At 47.9% G+C, this 18,033-nt stretch overlaps 1 protein-coding gene across 3 annotated transcripts; it reads left to right on the top strand.

Moving 5' to 3' along the window:
• The first annotated feature begins 1,489 nt into the window (after positions 1 to 1,489).
• On the top strand, positions 1,490 to 12,003 carry ALAD (aminolevulinate dehydratase). 3 transcript variants are annotated; one of them, XM_003785234.2, is made up of 12 exons: positions 1,490 to 1,592; positions 7,289 to 7,471; positions 8,384 to 8,434; positions 8,878 to 8,974; positions 9,574 to 9,709; positions 9,823 to 9,906; positions 10,001 to 10,089; positions 10,367 to 10,422; positions 10,517 to 10,604; positions 10,698 to 10,784; positions 11,167 to 11,296; positions 11,847 to 12,003. In XM_003785234.2, exons 2-12 carry the CDS (start codon positions 7,359 to 7,361, stop codon positions 11,906 to 11,908), a joined length of 993 nt encoding a protein of 330 aa, XP_003785282.1. In that variant the 5' UTR covers positions 1,490 to 1,592; positions 7,289 to 7,358; the 3' UTR covers positions 11,909 to 12,003. The 3 variants fall into 3 exon arrangements, with proteins under 3 accessions (XP_003785282.1, XP_023366234.1, XP_023366235.1); XM_023510466.1 differs by lacking the exon at positions 1,490 to 1,592 and adding an exon at positions 5,453 to 5,650; XM_023510467.1 differs by lacking the exon at positions 1,490 to 1,592 and adding an exon at positions 6,257 to 6,309.
• Positions 12,004 to 18,033: the final 6,030 nt, after the last annotated feature.

Below are 18,033 nucleotides of genomic sequence, written 5' to 3'. Positions count from 1 at the left end.
TGGCGGGTCACATGGCCTGCAGGCCATAGTTTGAGGAGGCCTGTGTCAGACTATTTGTATTTCTCCAATTTTTATGCTAATGTTCCTTTTCTGTTACAGTATCCAATCTAGAAAACCACATTGCATTTAGTGAACTCTTTTTTGAGATGAAATTCACAGAACATAAAACTAACCATTTGTAAATGAGCCATTCAGTGGCATTCGGTACATTCACGATGTGCAACCACTATCTCTAGTTTCAAAACTTTTACAACACCCTGTACCCATTTAAATGATTACTCCTCATGCTTTCCTCCCCCAGGCCCTGGCAGTTACTGACCTGCTTTCTGCTGCGTTGTTTCTTTTTATGCTCTCAAGGCTTTTAGCAGGATGCCATGTACCATATGAACACAGAACACTTTTGATTCTTTATAAAACTATAATATACATACCAAAAGGTGCAAATAAGTGTAGACTTTGATGAATTTTCACAAACTAAACACATCCAAGTAAACCATACCCAGCTCAATATACATTACCAGCACCCCCGAAGCCCCTAGTAGCCTTTATACATTATTTCCTTTCCATCTCCTAACTTGTTGAGAGATCAGAACTCTAATAGCTGAAAATTTAATGTCATATTTCTCTAGCTTTAAGACACTACACCCCTTGAACTTAAAATATAAAGAAGTATACGACAGGTTTGGGGTACAGCTTTTGAGAAATAAAATCTAACAATAAATGTAATGCAACCCACTGGCACCCTCAAGTCAATTTTTCAATAATCCCTTAAAAAATTTCTCAAAGAAATTTCTTTGCTAGGGTGATGATCCCCAAGCCCTGCTTCACCCATCCAATCCTACCAATTCACCCAGGTCCCATAGGCCTCACCCACCAGATCGCTCCTCCTGCACATATTCTGCTCCAACCCCCCACCTCCAGACCTTTCGTCACATGGTACCCATCACAGATATAGGTCTGATGCCCCTAGCCAACTTGGAGTTTGTCTAAATGCGTGTCTCTTTTACATCATATCTCCCAACTTATGGCACAGAGAAGGCCCTGAATAAGTAATTGAGCTGTAATAAATTTTCTCTGAAAACTTCAAAGTCTGGTGCTGAGCTCAACAACTTTAAAACACTCAGTCTGCAAAAATGGACTTAGTATTGTGTTAGGCATTATGGTGTTGTTTTAATGTCCTTTGACATTCAATTATTCTTTCACCAAACAACTAACCAGCGCCAAGTTTGCCCTAGGCTGGTAAGAGGAGTACCATGAAGCGAACTCCAGGGACGTAACCGCCTCGGTGGTAAAACCCCGCGGTTCACTAGGGCTCGCTCCGGCCTTCCTGGGCCCTCGTGCTATACGCGCGCAGAGGCCAAAGCAGCGCCTCCGCACACCCCACTGGCCAAGCTTGGAGCCTGACGCATGTGGGCGGGGCCGCTGCCTGAGCCTCCTAGGAGATTGCCCGTAAGGGGCGTGGCCTGGAGTGGAGAGGGCGGGTCGTGGGGCAGCTGCTTCCGGGTAAACCTCCCCGCCCTCCAGTGGGCGCCGGAGACAAGAGCGGGAGACCGCGGAGGCAGGAGCAGCGGCTCGGAACCGTAAGGAGGCAGGTGAGCGCGCGCTGGGCGCTGGGAGATGGCAGGCTTTTGAAGGCGCCTCTAAGGCGAGGCTGGGGCCATGCCACCCAGAGTCCCGCGACCCTAGGTTGTGCTGTGCGCCTGTAGGGCTGGAGGTTCTGCGGAACGGAGTCCTGGTGGAGCCCCTGTTTGGACTAGATGGTCTTGCTCCAGCAGGGCTTGGGGCCCTGGGTCCAGATTCTCTACCTTCTCTCTGGGGTTCGCACCTTCGGAGACCGCAGTCTCAATCAATGCAGAGCCCGAGCTGTCCCAGGGAAGGAGGTGAAGGCAAGGACAGCCACTTTGTGCTAAGCATTGCACGCATTGGCTCATTCAGTTCTCATAACAGCCCATTGAAATAAGTTCAGATTTCCATTTACCAGATGAAGAAAGTAAGGTCACACAGCTGGAAGTGACAGATTGTACCCATGTCTATCAGACTCCAAAGCGCACACACTTAAGCATCCTGCTACCAACAGCAGCCAGGTCTAGAGTCACAGTTCTATGTCTTCCCTCCCTCCCCACCCTCTTCACTGAGAGCTGTCTACAAGCTCAACTCTGCTGGTAGGGAGATTTGAAATCTGCCCTATCAAGGGATCATGGTGGGCATTGAGGACTGAGCTGTTGAAGACAGGCCCAAATCTGCTACTGACCTGCTGCATGATCCCAGGCCAGTGTCTGCCCTTCTCAGCCCAATTTCACTGTTGTTTCAATGGTATAATCAGCAAGCTGTAAGAAGCCTCATAGCCAAGAAGAGGGGTCTGGAAATGGCAGCTTCTTCTAGCTCCAAATGCCTAAACCCAGAGATTTGGCTCTTCAAAACCCTAGGACAAGGCTGGGGTCTCATTCTTCTCTTTAATTCTGAATCTAGTACTGCAGCAGGCCCAGTACTGCTGTACATAATTAGGAAATGCAGGGGCTTTGGAGTTCTCAGTCCTAGTCACTTTCTACCTAGCTGGCTGTCCTGACTCCCTCCTCCCCAGCCAGTGACAGAGCCTGCCAGAGCTGGCAGGAGCTCCCAGTGCTCTTTGCCAAGACCACAGTCTCTGGAATCCTCAGTGTAGTACAGCATGGGGGGTTCATGCAACTCTGTCTCAGTCACTCCTGGTAGCTCTCAGGGCCCAACTTAGGTTATTCCCAGATTGGGGATATCACTTTACAAGGAAGGTAATATATTCACAATCTGAAAAACTACCTGTCCTTTAGTATCCCCTCTCACATGAAACCATCATTGACTCCCAAAGACACAGGTCCCTTCCACAGCATCTGGTTCACCCCTCTACTCTGGCATCTGTGTGGTGATTGTTTTACTTGTCCTTCACCACATAAGCTTTTGGAAGTCAGGGACCTCACCTCAGAAATCTTAGAAGACCCTATGACCCAGAAAGGTTTGAGTACATGCCTTCCTTCTAGGTGTGGTGCAGAGGACACAGTGTGGTGCCAGGAGATCGCATTTCAGCTCAGCCCTATTCCTAATAATGAGAAAATTAGCCATGTGTTTACTGTGTGGCTACTTGGTGCCAGACATGTACCTCATCACTATCTGTAATCCACACAGCCTTGCACATTTCATAATGTGCCCCTTTTATAGATTACAAAATGAAGACTAGCTAGTGACCTTGCCCAAAGTTAAAAATACAGACCAGACCTGAGACTGACTCTTGCAAAAAGAAACCTTGTTCCTTCTGTACCACTTGATAGTGCCTTCCAGCAAAGCTAACCTGTCCTGTAGCTGGTCCTAGTGACTTCCTCCTATCTTCAGTGGAGGAAGATGTCACAGGATTTAAGCTGTGGTTTATAAGCTCCCCCTTGATTTTCACTCTCTGTGAAAATCTCCCGAACTTTGAGGGACTTTTTGCAAAGCAAAACCCTGGCCTGGATTTGGCTCTGCCAAACAGATATGCCCCTGAGGGGCCATTTTCCTATTCCACAGATACTTATTAAGCACCTAGTGTAGTGGAATGACTCTGTGGTGTAGGTAGCAGAGCACTGGGCTAAAAGCCAAGAGCTACAGGGTCAACTTCTAGCTCTGTGCCTCACTCCCTGTGTGATGTCAGACAAGTCCGGCCTTCTCTCTGCACCCATTTTCCACAATGAAATGTTAAGGACTAAATAGGATCAGTGATTTTCAACTTTTTAATTTTTTAGCACTGACACCCGTTTCTGAAATCAAATCTCTCTCTGAACCCTACTGTTCAAAAATAGATCAAAGTGGAACTACTCCCTCTCTCCACTTACCCTCCCCGCCTCTCCCAGGCTCCTAGGCCACCCTGCTGCTTTGTTTCTGATAAGCAGAAAGCAGTTGTTCCCTGGGCCTCAGTGGAATGTAGCTTTACATTCCAGAAGCCAGAGACCTGCTACAAAGGTGTTCTGTGAGAAGTCAATCAGAGACATGTAGACCTGGCTTGACTCCAGAATGACATCGAGCAAAGTCACTTAACCTCTTCATTCCCTTATCATTAAAAGTTAAGCTAATTCTTGCAATTAAATAATATAAAGTACCTAGTTTGGTGCCCAGCACAAAGCTAACATGCCCAGTATGTTTTTCTGTTGTTTCGTCCATCTCTCCACCACCCAGAGCGGAGACAGTATAGGCAAAGAGATGCCTACTAAATTAAGTGTTTTTCAGTGTTATGGGGTATGGCACATAAAACCCTGTTTTCGAAATCTAGAACAAATTCAAATTCCGGCTCAGTCACTATCTGTGTAGTCTTGGGCAGGTGATTTAACCCCTCTGAGCTGGGTCAACTTCCAATATATTTGAGAGCAAAATATTGCAGAAAATGGGCAGTCAGGTCCTTAGATCTTCTACATGAGTGTTCATTTGGGGCTTGAAATATCCTGGGGGAGGGCCTGGCCTGCTGTGTTTCGGGAGATGAGCCTAGGCCACTCAGGGTGTGTCCTAGGGCAGATCCCTGCATGAGTCCTGATAACCTCAACCCTGCCAAGGAAGACCAGATAAAATGGGCCCCTGAGCTGGTTGCCAGTGGAGGTGGCAGTCTCAAGGGACCTAAAAGACTGGAGAAAAGCAGCATCAGCATGTCACGGGATTCCCCACCTGGAAGTTGTTAACACATCTGCTAGTCCTGCTGTTTTAGCCTCTTACTCACTATGTGGCCTTGGGTAAGTCCCTGCCCCTCTCTGGGCCTCAAGGAACAGTTGGCTTAGGGCCTGCCAGCGTCTCTTACTGTGTCTCTTTTTGTTTGTTTTACTACTTGGCTATGGGGTATTCTCCTAGGCATCTTCAAAAGGAAGTATCTAAAACAGAGCAAGCTCATCTACTTTATTGCCCCCTCGGCTACCTTAAGATGGCCCTTCCTTCTCCACACCCAACCCCCTCATTGTGCTTATTCTCTGCTCTGCTCGGCCTGCAAAATTAATACTTCTAAATAAAGGGAGGTTTCTACCAGGCCTCTCCCCTACCCCCGTTCAGAAATCTTCTCTCAACCCATCTGGCTCCCTCTCATCCCCTCCCCTCTGTACGCAGGCGTCTCACTTGTCTCCTCAGGTCCTCAGAACCATCCTGGCCATCTTCCTTCCTCACATTTGTTCCTTTCTTCCCTTCTTGAGGGAACATTGTCTCCCTTGCCTCTGTCAGGCTGAATGCCCTCATCCTGCAAACCCAAGCTCAAGCCCTTGTCTTCTAGCAAGCCCATTCTGACCTCCTGACTCAGGTTGAAACCATGATTCATTTCTGGTCAGGCTTCTCCTCTCCAAAATACACTCAGTAAGCCCTGCCTCTCAGAACTATAGAGAAACTCTGTGAGAAATTGCCTATGAAAGGGCCCAGTGTAGCCTGGCACACAGTAGGTACCTACATCACGCGTTTGACATTTAGAGTAAATGTAGTTAAATATTTACCACGTGCCAGAGTCAGTGTGTGGCAGAGGAGTGCTGTGGGGGAGGCAAAAATGAACTGACTCTGGACTCTGCCCTGCAGAAGCTCTGCCTACTGGCACCAGATAAGACAGGCCCACTAGGACCTGTTATCTAAGAGATTGCAATCTGCAAGAAGAAACTCAGGAGGAGAACTCTGTAGGTAAAGGAACAAGGTGAGCAAAGCCAAAGAGCTCCTTGGGCTAGAAATGACAGCTTGTTATGGGGCAAGAAAAGGACCACTGACTCAAATTAGAATTTCAAAAAGGAGTCTTCTATTAACCATGGGGCTGTCTCAGCAAAGTCTGATCCAGACTAAGTGAGAGAGCATTGAGGGGTCTGAAGTTGGGGGTTTTCTAGTCTGAAAGTTGGCAAAAGGCCAAACAAGTGGGCTGAAAGTTAGCAATTAGAAGCAAAAAGAAAGTTGCCAAAGAATCAAAAAGGGAGCGTGGGGACACGAAGCGAACCTTGCGATTTAGCAGTTTAGCAGGTAGGTAACATAAAGGTCACATAAAGCAGATCTGGCAACACATTAAGCAGATCTGTCAATTAGTGAACAAGTAAAACAATTTTGTGACAACACTTAGCTTTGGGTTTTTTTGTTTTTGGGCGGGGGGGGGGGTTGAGATAGAGCCTCAAGCTGTCACCCTGGGTAGTGTTATGGCATCACAGTTCACAGCAACCTCCAACTCCTGGGCTCAAGCCATTCTCCTGCCTCCGCCTCCCAAGTAGCTAGGACTACAGGCACCTGCCACAGCGCCCGACTATTTTTTGGTTGCAGCCCTCATTGTTGTTTGGCGGGCCCGGGCAGGATTCGAACCAGGAGCCAGCTCAGGTATGTGGCTGGCACCTCAGCTGCTTGAGCTGCAGGCACCGATCCAACACTTAGCTTGTTAACCCTCATCGTGACAGTACTTGGCTCATTACTTCTTGTTCTGTTCTGTCCCAATCTGGACCGATCTAAGAGTAATGGTATTTGGCACTATTTCATTTACCTCTTTTTCCCCTTCCTCCTACTTGGAAGGTGGTGTGAGGCCGTTGTGAGGCCAGCATGCATCTTATGGGGGTGCTGAGGCAGCTGGCACCCATCTCAAGCTCTAATGGCCATTCTATAGTGTGTGTGTGTCTGTCTGTTGGGCATAGTACTTTTTTGTCCTCTTAGTATGTTCTGTGCCTGACAAGAAGTCCATGTACCAAAGGGCATTTCTCTAGAGATAGAATTACAGGGGATTTTTCTTTCTGGTTATCTGTACTTTTCTAAGATTTCTACCATGAATCTAAGCATTTTTCATGGAATAAAGTTTAGATGTTGGCTAGATAATGCTTCTCAAATTATGCTAAATAATACTTATCAAATTATTTCATATTTCTAATCCATTGATTCTTTGATAAAATGTAATAAGGATAAATTTCCAGGAAATTCTTCTTTTTTTTTTTTTTTTTTAAGCAGTTGGCCAGGCACAGCAGCTCATGCCTGTAATCCCAGCAGTCTGACACACCAAGGCAAGAGGATCTCTTGGGGCAGGGACTTTGGGACTAGCCTAGGCAAAATAGTAAGACTCTGTTTAGATAGATAGATAGATAGATAACAGTCATAAACTATAAGCCCAGGTTTTCTATCATTTGATTCAGATTGCTAGGAAAGCTTCCTGTTGTTTTTCTGCTTATCTTGCTGTAGACGGCAGGGATTGGTGGCACATGATGAGTAGCCCCAGGCTAAAAGAGGGGAGGCAGGAATCTGGAAGAGCCCTCTTCTAGATGTGACCATCTCCTGTGACCATGTCTCACACCCCTTCCGCTCCCCTTACCCCTAGACTGAGCAGACATTCCAGGGGCCCTCAAATCTAGCCAGCTGACTGCTCCACGCCCCAACTGGCCCACACTATGCAGCCCCAGTCTGTTCTACACAGTGGCTACTTCCACCCGCTGCTCCGGACCTGGCAGGCAGCTGCCACCACCCTCAACGCCTCCAACCTCATCTACCCCATCTTTGTCACGTGAGTCCCCAGGAATGGGCCAGGCCTCTGCTGGGGGGTGGGGGGTTGACCAGAGTAGGCATCAGCATGCTGGGGTTGGCAAAGTGGGCTATCAGCTTGGAACTCAAGGTCTTGAAAGTGGCCTGCTAGAGTAAATGCAACAGTCTTAGGGACAAAATAAACCTTGAAAAAAGTTTAGTCATTCCATTTGGAAAATAAGAATAACCCTTGCCCACCATACTAAGCTTTTGTAATTAAGACAGAAGCTGAGAAGTTATTCTATAGATTGTAAAGTGCTGTGTATGTTTAAGATGCAGCAGTCAGGATTACCACTAATAGCAACAGTAGACATTTATTGACTACTTACTCTGTACTTACTAATGCTAAGTGTCACCATGCATTATCAGAGTCAAACCTGACAGCATAGAGCTTATCTCCTAGACTGTCAACTTCACAAGGAGATTTTTTATTGGTTTTTGTTCACAGTTGCATCATCAGAGCCTAGAACAGTACCTGGCACATCATAAGTGTTCACTAATATTTGCTGAATGAATTAATTAATCCAGATATAGAGAAGGGCCTGAGGTTCAAAGAAATGATACAGCTTGACCAAGGTCACCCAGGCAGTAAGTGGCTAGGACAGGCAAGGACCTTGACTTCAGAGTCTTAAGTTATTAACCACTTAATTCCTTCCTGTGATTACTGTTCTTGAAGTATGGTTGCTCTTGTTGTCAATGTTATTCTTGTTGTTCCTATTATTATTTCAGGCCCTGGGCTTGGCCAGGCAGGGCAGCCAGACAGTGGATCCCATTCCCCTCCCTCCATCTCCACTCCCACATTCCTTCCCAGCTTCCCAGCCATGCCCTCCAGTCACCCCTCACCACTGGCCCTTCCCACAGCTACCAATCCATAGCCCACCCCCCACTCTTGCAGGGATGTTCCTGATGACATACAGCCTATTGCCAGCCTCCCAGGAGTGGCCAGGTAGGAGACAAGGAGGGTCAGGTCGGGGGATGGTGGAGAGAGCAATTTCACCAGTGTAGGTGCCAGGAGGCAGAAGATCTGGAGACATAAATGTCAGCTCAGTAGAGGGAAGGGTCTCCTCAGGGTCAAAGCTAGCCTCATAAAGTAATGAGCTACCCATCACCAGAGTCATCACAGCAGAGGCTGTTGCAGAAGAGAGCAGAACTTCATATGGGAGGTCAATAAGAGCCTCTTGAAGGAGCCTTCCACAGCTCTGCTACTCAGGGCCTCAATTTTCCCACCTGTTTGCTGGGTGCATTCCTTTTCTTCCCTGTACTGTGGGGCTTGAGCCCTCCTGCTGCTGAGTGCAGTGTGACTGTTACCAGAAGCACAGTGCTGAAGGGTCAGGGGAACCCTTGCCTGGAACCTGCCTCCCTTCAGCCCCTCCACCCCAACCCACCCAGGTATGGTGTGAACCGACTGGAAGAGATGCTGAGGCCCCTGGTGGAAGAGGGCCTGCGTTGCGTCCTGATCTTTGGTGTTCCCAGCAGAGTTCCCAAGGTGAAGAGTTGGAGGCAGGGTTAAAAAGGGAGGGTGGGCTAAGGTTCTACACTGATGACACCCTTGTTCCTGCCTTGTCCTGGCCCTGGGGCTACAGGTGAATGGACATAGTCCCTCCCCTTAGCATATATGTGGATCTGGAAGCTAAGTGAGGCTACAGCACCCTGACTACTAAGTCAGGTCCCCTCTCTGAGCCTCCTGTCCCCTTGCAAATGGGGATAGTCCTCTGTGCTTTCTCTTCAGGGGCTGTGATGGTGATAACAGGAAAGGGCTAGAGCTGTACTCTGGTGGCTGGCTCTCCTACCTCCCCACAGCTTCACATAACAGCCTTGTCTGGCCAGGCGCAATGGCTCATGCCTATAATCCTAGCACTCTGAGAAGCCGAGGCGGGTGGATTGCTTGAGCTGAGGAGTTCGATACCAGCCTGAGCAAAAACCCCATCTCTAGTAAAAATAGAAAAACTACAGCAAGAAGATCACTTGAGCCCAGGAGTTGGAGGTTACTGTGAGCTGTGATGCCACGGCACTCTAACCTGGGCAACAGCTTGAGACTCTATCTCAGGAAAAAAAAAAATAGCCTTGTCTTTCCCTCACCCTTAGGATGAGTGGGGCTCTGCAGCTGACTCTGAGGACTCCCCAGCTATCGAGGCGATCCGTCTGTTGAGGAAGACTTTCCCCAACCTTCTGGTGGCCTGTGACGTCTGCCTGTGTCCCTATACCTCCCACGGTCACTGTGGTGAGCTCACTCCCAGTAGCTGTGCCACTCACACTATCACTGCCCAGTTCTCCCCAGGATGAAGATAGGCCAGGGCCCTAGATGCTCCCCCAAACCAGCTATCTGTCTTGCAGGGCTTCTGGGCGAAAATGGAGCATTCCGGGCCAAGGAGAGCTGCCAACGACTGGCAGAAGTGGCCCTGGCCTATGCCAGGGCAGGTGAGTGAGCCATCACAGGGCACCTGTGAGTCAGGGAGATGGCAGAATGGGTGGGAGAGTCCCAGAGTTCTGAAGGCCACCCTCTGCCCCTCAGGATGTCAAGTGGTAGCCCCATCAGACATGATGGATGGACGCGTGGAAGCCATTAAGAAGGCCCTGATGGCACATGGACTTGGCAACAGGGTATGGGCAAGGAATACGGGGAAGGGTGTAGGGAAGTAAGGAGCATAGACCGGCCCTTTCCCCACATCTGCCAAGAATCAGAGATGAGGACAGAGCTGGCTGAGGCCTCTGGGGTCTGGCTCAACCTCTGCACCTCAGATGGAAATGAAGCCAGAGCTCCCACAGGACTAGGACCCAGGCACTCGGCTTCCCAGCCTTCGTCCTTTCCCTCCCTGTTACACCACCCAACGACATCTGGAAAGGGCTGGCTGAGCCTAGACCCGTGGTCTCCCTGCAGGTATCTGTGATGAGCTATAGTGCCAAATTTGCTTCCTGTTTCTATGGACCTTTCCGGTAAGTGGCATGGGCAGAAGTCTGCTGTCAATTCCCTGGCACATTAGCCCAAAGCTGGAGCCCTCCTAATCTTCTCTGATCACTCTGTTCTCAGAGACGCAGCTCAGTCAAGCCCAGCCTTTGGAGACCGCCGCTGCTACCAGCTGCCCCCAGGAGCACGAGGCCTGGCCCTCCGAGCAGTGGTGAGTGACCAGGGTTTGAACTCCTCCATTCCCCTTCTCACCCCACATCCAGACTGCCCCTCACCTTGCCCAAACTACACCCTCATCCCCTAGGACCGGGATGTACGGGAAGGAACTGACATGCTCATGGTGAAGCCAGGAATGCCCTACCTGGACATCGTGCGGGAGGTGAAGAACAAGGTGAGCACAGATCAGCACGAAAGGCAGCTCTGAGGGATGGGAAAGCAGTCTGCCTCTGATCAGGAATCCTCTTCCCCCCATCCCAGGAACCACCACGGCCTCTTGTGCCAAGACTCGTGGGAGTCTTTAAACCAGTGGTTCTCAACCTTCCTAATGCTAAGATGTATTTTCATTGTTACAAAGGGGTCGTGACGCATAGGTTGAGAACTGCTGCTTTAAACAACTCTGGCTTAACAGTTTAAGAAGGAGCCAGGCTGCCAGCAGCAGTGACTCTGGGCAGGAGGCTCAAGATGGTCACAGATTAGGCAGGGAGGAAGGGACACTCCCAGAGGCACATCTGCCCTCCACTCGAACCTGTGTCCTCATCACTGCTTTTCTGTAGCACCCTGAGCTGCCTCTCGCTGTATACCATGTCTCTGGAGAGTTTGCCATGCTGTGGCACGGAGCCCATGCCGGGGCATTTGATCTTAAGGCTGCCGTACTGGAGGCCATGTCTGCCTTCCGCAGAGCAGGTAAGCAGACAGGCATGGGGTCTTTTCACATCTGCCATAGGGACTGGTAGACACTTTGCCCAGATAGAGAAATGATGTCATGAGACTTATGCCTGGAAATGGTAGTGATCTAAACAGACATGCAGTGAGGAAGGGATGTGGAATATAGACAGTGAAGAAAGCAGGGCCCTCTATTACTTTTGGGTTGTGAGAATGTGGACAAGACACTTCTCTGAACCTCAGTGTCCTAGTCTGTAAGCTGGGGGAATGTCTGGTCATAGTTGTCCTGAAGAGTAAGGTAATAATAGATAATTGGCATATGCTTATCACTCCATACACAGGAGCTGGCTTTGTTACTGCAGCCTGGGAAGGGGACTGCAGCTTACTTATTTCCCCCACTATGCATCTTAAACTTCTTAGGTCTGCCCAAAGCCTGGCTCTGTCTTATGCTATGCCACCCACAGGCTGTGGCTTTTCATGGTAGCCTTCTTCCCAGCCTGGCCCTCCTCTCCTGGAAGGTGTGCTCAGAGCTGATGCCCACCCCCTGCTTCCCACTTCTCTCCCAATACAGGTGCCGACATCATCATCACCTACTATACACCTCAGCTGCTGCAGTGGCTGAAGGAGGAATGATGCAGAGAGTGCAAAACCCAAGAACTAGAACTTAAAAAAGTTCCCAGGGCCCTGGAGATGTGAAAACCAAAGTAAATGCTGCTTTTAGAACTGTGCCCTCGTGCTCTCTTCCTGCTCTCACGGTGGTGGGGACCCAAGAGCCCTGGGCTGCTTCTGATGCATGCTGACTCTCACCACTCTTAGCTGCCTCCTCGTGGGCTCTCCCAGGCTTCTCCACACTACCCCTGGGTCAGACCTGAGGCTCACCTTTGCCAACCCTAGCTCTTTCCTCTGGTATGGCATCAGCTTGAAAGCAACTCAGAGTCCAAGGCACAGGATTGGTGGTGCCTAGCTGGGAGAGAGACTTGGAGCACTAGGGGAGAGAGGAGCAATTGGATCTCGGATCCTAAACACTTTGGAAAGTTTATGGCAGCTGAGCTGGGTGCTGGCCCTGAAGCCTAAATTGATATTTTCAGATTAGAGTTGAAATTTGCTGTGATTCCACTGGAAGGCGTTTCCCCCACAAGCCAGTGGTTGCCAGGCTGCCTAAGGTCTCCTGTTCTACTCTGAGCTATAAATCTGGAGAAGAATTACTCATTAATGAGCAGAAACACTGCCTGAGGATCAAAATCCAGAAGGAAAGAGGGAGTTTCTGGCACCTGGAGATGCCACCACCAAAAACACATTTTACCCAAGAGATATTTTTTGAGGGCAGGGCCTGTGGCTCAGAGGAGTAGGGCACCGGCCCCATATGCTGGAGGTGGCAGGTTCAAACCCAGCCCCCACCAAAAAAAAAAAAAAAAAAGATATTTTTTGAGAATCTCCACTCTGTGCTCAGGCACAGTGCTGGGTACTGGGACTATAGCAGGCCAGGCCTCAGCTTCTCTCCTCATGGAGTTTATCCAAAGAGAATGGGGGAGACAGATAAGAAAAACAAATAAAGCAGTTACAAATTGAACTAAGTGCTTTGAAGGAAAAAAAGGGTCTAAGACAGAGAATAACATGGGAGTGGCCTCTCCTGGGAAGATGGAAGGGAAGCCCTACCCAAGGAAAGATCCTTACAAAGAGCAGAGGGCAGTGTACCAGAGGTAAGAGCCACATGACATGTGCAGAGACTGGTGGGAGAAGCTTGGCAGAGTAAGGAAGAAGAGATTGGGCTAGAGTTTGAAAAGGTAGGTCTCGGCCAGATCCCGCACCTTGTCTTCACCTATTCTGCATTTGCTAGGAAGCCTTTGGAAGGATCCAAGTTCCTGTATTCTGCTAGTATGGGAGAAATGGATTTAGGTGTTTTGTTTTGTTTTTTGGCCAGGGCCATGTTTGAACCCACCACCTCCGGTATATGGGGCTGGCACCCTACTCCTTTGAACCACAGGCACCACCCAGTATGGGAGAAATGGAACAGCTATAGAGAAAGAAACCAGGGTAGTAAAGTGTGGTGCTGCACACCTATAGTCCTAGCTACTTAAGAGGCCAAGGTAGGAGGATGGCTTGAGCCCAGGAGTTCGAGGCTACAATAAGCTGCAGTGTGTCACTGGCGTCCAGCCTGGGTAACAGAGCAAGATTCTTCTCTCAAAAAAGAGTGAGAAAGACCAGGGTAGTGGAAGTGGGAAGATGAGGATATGTTTTGAAGACAGACTCAGCAGATTTTGCAATACTCTAAATCCAGGGAAGGTGGAGCATTAAGGAACAATAGGAATCAAGGATGCCTTCATGGGTTTCTAGCTCAAGCAGCTTTATGATACTGATATGACATAATGTTTCCCCCTAGTGAAAGTCAAGACCCAGTTAAAAAGGAGCCAGATTGCAAGTCTACCTGCTTGTCTGCAGAGTGACAGGGAACCCCTACTCTTGGGCGAAAGCATACAACCATTTTGAAATATAGAATTATAAGCTGCAGTCAGACCAGTTTCTCTCTCACTCTTGCCAAGAGTCTTCCCCAGAGCTGTAGCTGACTCACCTTATGACCTGATCTTGGGGCAAGTCTAACAAGAAAAAAAATTTGTTTAAATTAAACTCTGCCTTCTAGAAGGTGGCCAGTCAAAATCAGGGCTTGAAGAGTCCCAAAACTTTCCCTTTCAGGAAGCCTGAGTTTTAATCTACCACCTAGGGGCCTAAAGACAAGCCATTGAGGGGCCAAGGATAGACCAAACTAGAAACTTCAGCTGTCTTAGCTTAGCTTCTGGGCCTCCTGTTTTCTGGTCCCTGAGCTCATTTCTGATTAAAATGATTAGTGTGGGCCAGGCACAGTGGCTCACACCTGTAATCCTAACACTCTGGGAGGCTGAGACAGGTGGATCACTTGAGCTTAGGAGTTTAAGACTAGCTTGAGCAAAATCAAGACCCCTTCTTTACTAAAAATAGAAAAACTAGCTGGGTATCATGGTAGGTGCCTGTAGTCTATTTTACTAAAAATAGAAAAACTATCTGGGCATCATGGCAGGTGCCTATAGTCAGGAGTTCAAGACCAGCTTGAGCAAGATCAAGACCCCTTCTTTACTAAAAATAGAAAAACTAGCTGGGCATTATGGCAGGTGCCTACTCAGAAGGCTGAGGCAAGAGGATCACATGAGCTCAAGAGTAAACAATGAGCAGAATGAGGACAAGTCTCCGTGAGATCCAGAAGGCAGACATACATCAGTGATGAGGTGACAGGTCCTATGAAGGAGGCCACCCAAACCTGACCTGATTTGAGGGATCAGAAAATGCTTCCCTGAGGAACTAACGTTTAAGCCTAGATCTGAAGGATAAGCAGTCAAGCTAAGCTAAGACATATTTGGGGAAGGACATTCCAGGGAGAGGGAACAGCTATGTGAAGGTCCTGGGGCTAGAAGGAGCTAGCCTATTGAGTCCCAGAAGGATGGGAGAAGAGGGGGCCTGAACTGAGTTGGGAGAGAGAGAGACCAGGGCCAAACTATGCAGGGCTCAGAGGGAACATTAGCCTTTGAAGACTTTATTCTAAGCCATTTAAAGGATTGTAAGCAGTGGAAATACTCAACCTAATTTGTACTGTATAAAAGCATTTTGAAAGAACTGTGACAAAACACAGATGAGAAGCTTTGATGGCCTGGACTGGAATGGTGACAGTAGGGGATGGAGAGAGAAAAATGGATTTAAGATGTGTTTAAGAGGTAGATTTAGATGTGAAGGATGAACTTGGTTTGACCTGGTGGCTAGTGGGCCATTTACTGAGATGGAGAAGTCTAGATAGAGGAAGAGAAGCAGGGTCAGGGTGGAGGGAAAATACTAAATTTAGTTGAGTGTGTGCTTTGCAATGAGGAAGCTATATCCAGAGAACTTAGGTGACTCACTTAAGGCTACAGAACTGAGTTAGAACTTCAACCACACAGAAAACAGCAGAGCTGGGATTTGAACCTATATAGTCTACTCCAAGACCTCAGCCCTTAACCACCTCCCAATAACCTGTAGCAAACTTACGGGTCTAACCATGTTAATATAGACCCCCCCTCAACTTACATGATGGGGTTTCATCCCAATAAACTCATCATAATTTGAAAGTTTGAAAATATCATAAGTCAAAAATGCATTTAATAACACCTAACCTACCAAACACCATGGTTTAGCCTAGCCTACTTAAACATGCTAGCAACACTTAACATTAGCCTGTAATTGAGCCAAATCATCTAATGCATAGCCTATTTTGCAATAAAGTTATTAAGAATTTTGAATCAAAATTCGAACCATAGTTTCTACTGAATGCTTATCACTTTCATGCTGTCATAAAGTAAAAAAATGAGAAATGAAGTTATTATAAGTTGGGGACCACCTAATTAGCTCCAGGACCAAGGGGTCCAGTTGCCTTCAGGCATCATGGTCTATGTGAGTGTTGACCTCTCAACTCAGGACTTAACACCCAGGGTGCCAGCTCCCAATGCTTTGTCTACAGAAACAGTGATGGCCTAGCTGCAGAACTCAGTGGGAAGGATTTGGGTGGTGCTGTGGGATCTGGCTCTGCTGTAGTCCCAGTCTCCTGCTATGTGACTTTCCTTTGCTAGGAACTTTATCCCTCAACAGAGAACTCAGCGTTTGCAATCTGGAACTCAGTATATTATTATCAGACTTCCAGGTACCACTGCCAGTTAGTGAACATTAAGGTTCTCTATTAGTGAGACTTGATTCTCTTGGCTCCTCTCAGATGTGCCAGCTAGCACTGCAGTTTGTCCATTTCTTGTAGACCTTACTGAAGGCCACAGTAAGTAGCCCACTCATTTCACTATCCTCCCCTTTTTGTTTTACTAAGATCCCTAAAACTACAATCTCAGTGGTTGTGGGTCCCGACATAATAGCAGGCATTTTATTACTGAGAGCAAAGATTGCCAGTTTTCCAATAGACAAGGAAGAATCCTCACCTGTTCCATGCTTCATGGACTGGTCAGCTCCACATATTGGGTGGGACCTGTAACTTGCAGCAAACCAACTGTATTGTTCTGGGTGCCCTTTGTTGCTAGTGACAGAGACCCAGTTCAGTAGCAAAAAAGGAAACGATTGGTTTTCATAAGGACAGGGGTGATTGGATTGAGTTTCAAAGGCTCTCGTGGAGGACTCTGTTCCTGTCTAGATTTCGTCTCTTGTTTGCCACAGTTTGGCTTTATTCTCAAAAGGGCTTTCGGCACTTGGCAGCAATACCATTGCCAAGTACACTAGGCTAAAAAGGTCCTTAAGATTTATAATCCCAGAGAAAGATCCTTTCTACCCCCATCACTCACATAGCAAGTCCCTGGAGGTCTCTGATTGGCCCACCTCCTGGCTCAATCACTGTAAACAGTGGCCTGGGAGATGGGGCACCTAATGGATCACGAGTGCCTCATTATGCAGAAGGCTGGTGAGGTCTCAGAGCTTTTGTACCAGTGGTCCCCTTTGCCTGGAAGACTTTTTCCCTAAATCTGTATTAGAACTGTCTCCTTTTTGTTAAGATCTCAGTTTAAATCTGGGTGCAGTGACTCATGCTTATAATCCTAGCACTCTGGGATGCCAAGATCAGAGGATCCCTGAGTTCAGGAGTTCAAGACCAGCCTGAGCAAGAGTGAGACCCTATCTCTGCTAAACATAGAAATATAGGCTCAGTGCCGGTTAGGACTGTGGTTATGGTGCCAGCCACATACACCAAGGCTGGCAGGTTCGGCCCAGGCCAGCTAAACAATGACAACTGCAACAAAAAAATAGCCAGGCATTGTGCCAGGAACCTGTAGTCCCAGCTACTTGGGAGGCTAAGGCAAGAGGATCACTTAAGCCCAAGAGTTAGAGGTTGCTGTGAGCTGTGACGCCACAGCACTCTACCAAGGGTGACATAGTGAGACTCTGTCTCAATAGTTAAACAATAAATAGAAAAATAGAAAAAATATTTAGAATATTATGTCCTAGCTACTCTGGAGACTTAGGCTGGAGGATCACTTGAACCCAGGAGTTTGAGGTTGCTGTGAGCTAGGCTGATGCCATTGCACTCTAGCCTGGGCAACAGAGTAAAACTGTCTCAAAAAATAACTAAATAAATAAAAATAGAAATCTCAATTTAAATGTCACTTCCTCTAAGAAACCTGACTCAATACCTCATCCAAAGTCATTCTTTTTTCTTTTTCTTTTTTTTTTTGAGACAGAACCTCCAGCTGTAACCCTGGGTAGAGTACTGGGACATCATAGCTCACAGCAACCTCCAACTCCTGGGCTCAAGCAAGTCTTCCTCTACCTCCCAAGTAGCTGGGACCACAGGTGCCCGCCACAACACCTGGTTATTTTTTGGATGTAGCCATCATTGTTGTTTGGCAGGCCGAATTGGATTCGAACCCGCCACCTTAGGTGTATGTGGCTTGCGCCTTAGCCACTTGAGCCATAGGCACTGAGCCCCAAGTCATTCTTTAGTCACTGCATTAGCTAGGATTCAGGTTCAGTGGCTATAACAAAAGCCAAAATAACAATAGCTTACAATAGAAATTTACTATTCTTTAAGCCAGGAGTCCACAAACTTTTTTTTCTTTTTTTTGTAGAGACAGAGTCTCACTTTTTCACCCTCAGTAGAGTGCTGTGGAGTCACAACTCCTGGGCTTAGGCGATTCTCCTGCCTCAGCCTCCCAAGTAGCTGGGACTACAGGCACCCACCACAATGCCCAGCTATTTTTTGTTGCAGTTTGGCC

The sequence above is a fragment of the Otolemur garnettii genome, unplaced genomic scaffold, assembly GCF_000181295.1.
Source record: "Otolemur garnettii isolate 467f Iridium unplaced genomic scaffold, OtoGar3 scaffold00014, whole genome shotgun sequence".
Lineage (NCBI taxonomy): Eukaryota > Metazoa > Chordata > Mammalia > Primates > Galagidae > Otolemur > Otolemur garnettii.
This window is presented reverse-complemented; position numbering and strand designations above follow the sequence as displayed.

Coding starts and splice junctions, on each gene's coding strand:
- ALAD (XM_003785234.2), top strand. CDS start 7,359: ATGCAGCCCCAGTCTGTTCTACACAGTGGCTACTTCCACCCGCTGCTC. Junction 10,605..10,697: donor GCCTGGCCCTCCGAGCAGTG/GTGAGTGACCAG, acceptor CTCATCCCCTAG/GACCGGGATGTACGGGAAGG. Junction 11,297..11,846: donor GTCTGCCTTCCGCAGAGCAG/GTAAGCAGACAG, acceptor CTCCCAATACAG/GTGCCGACATCATCATCACC.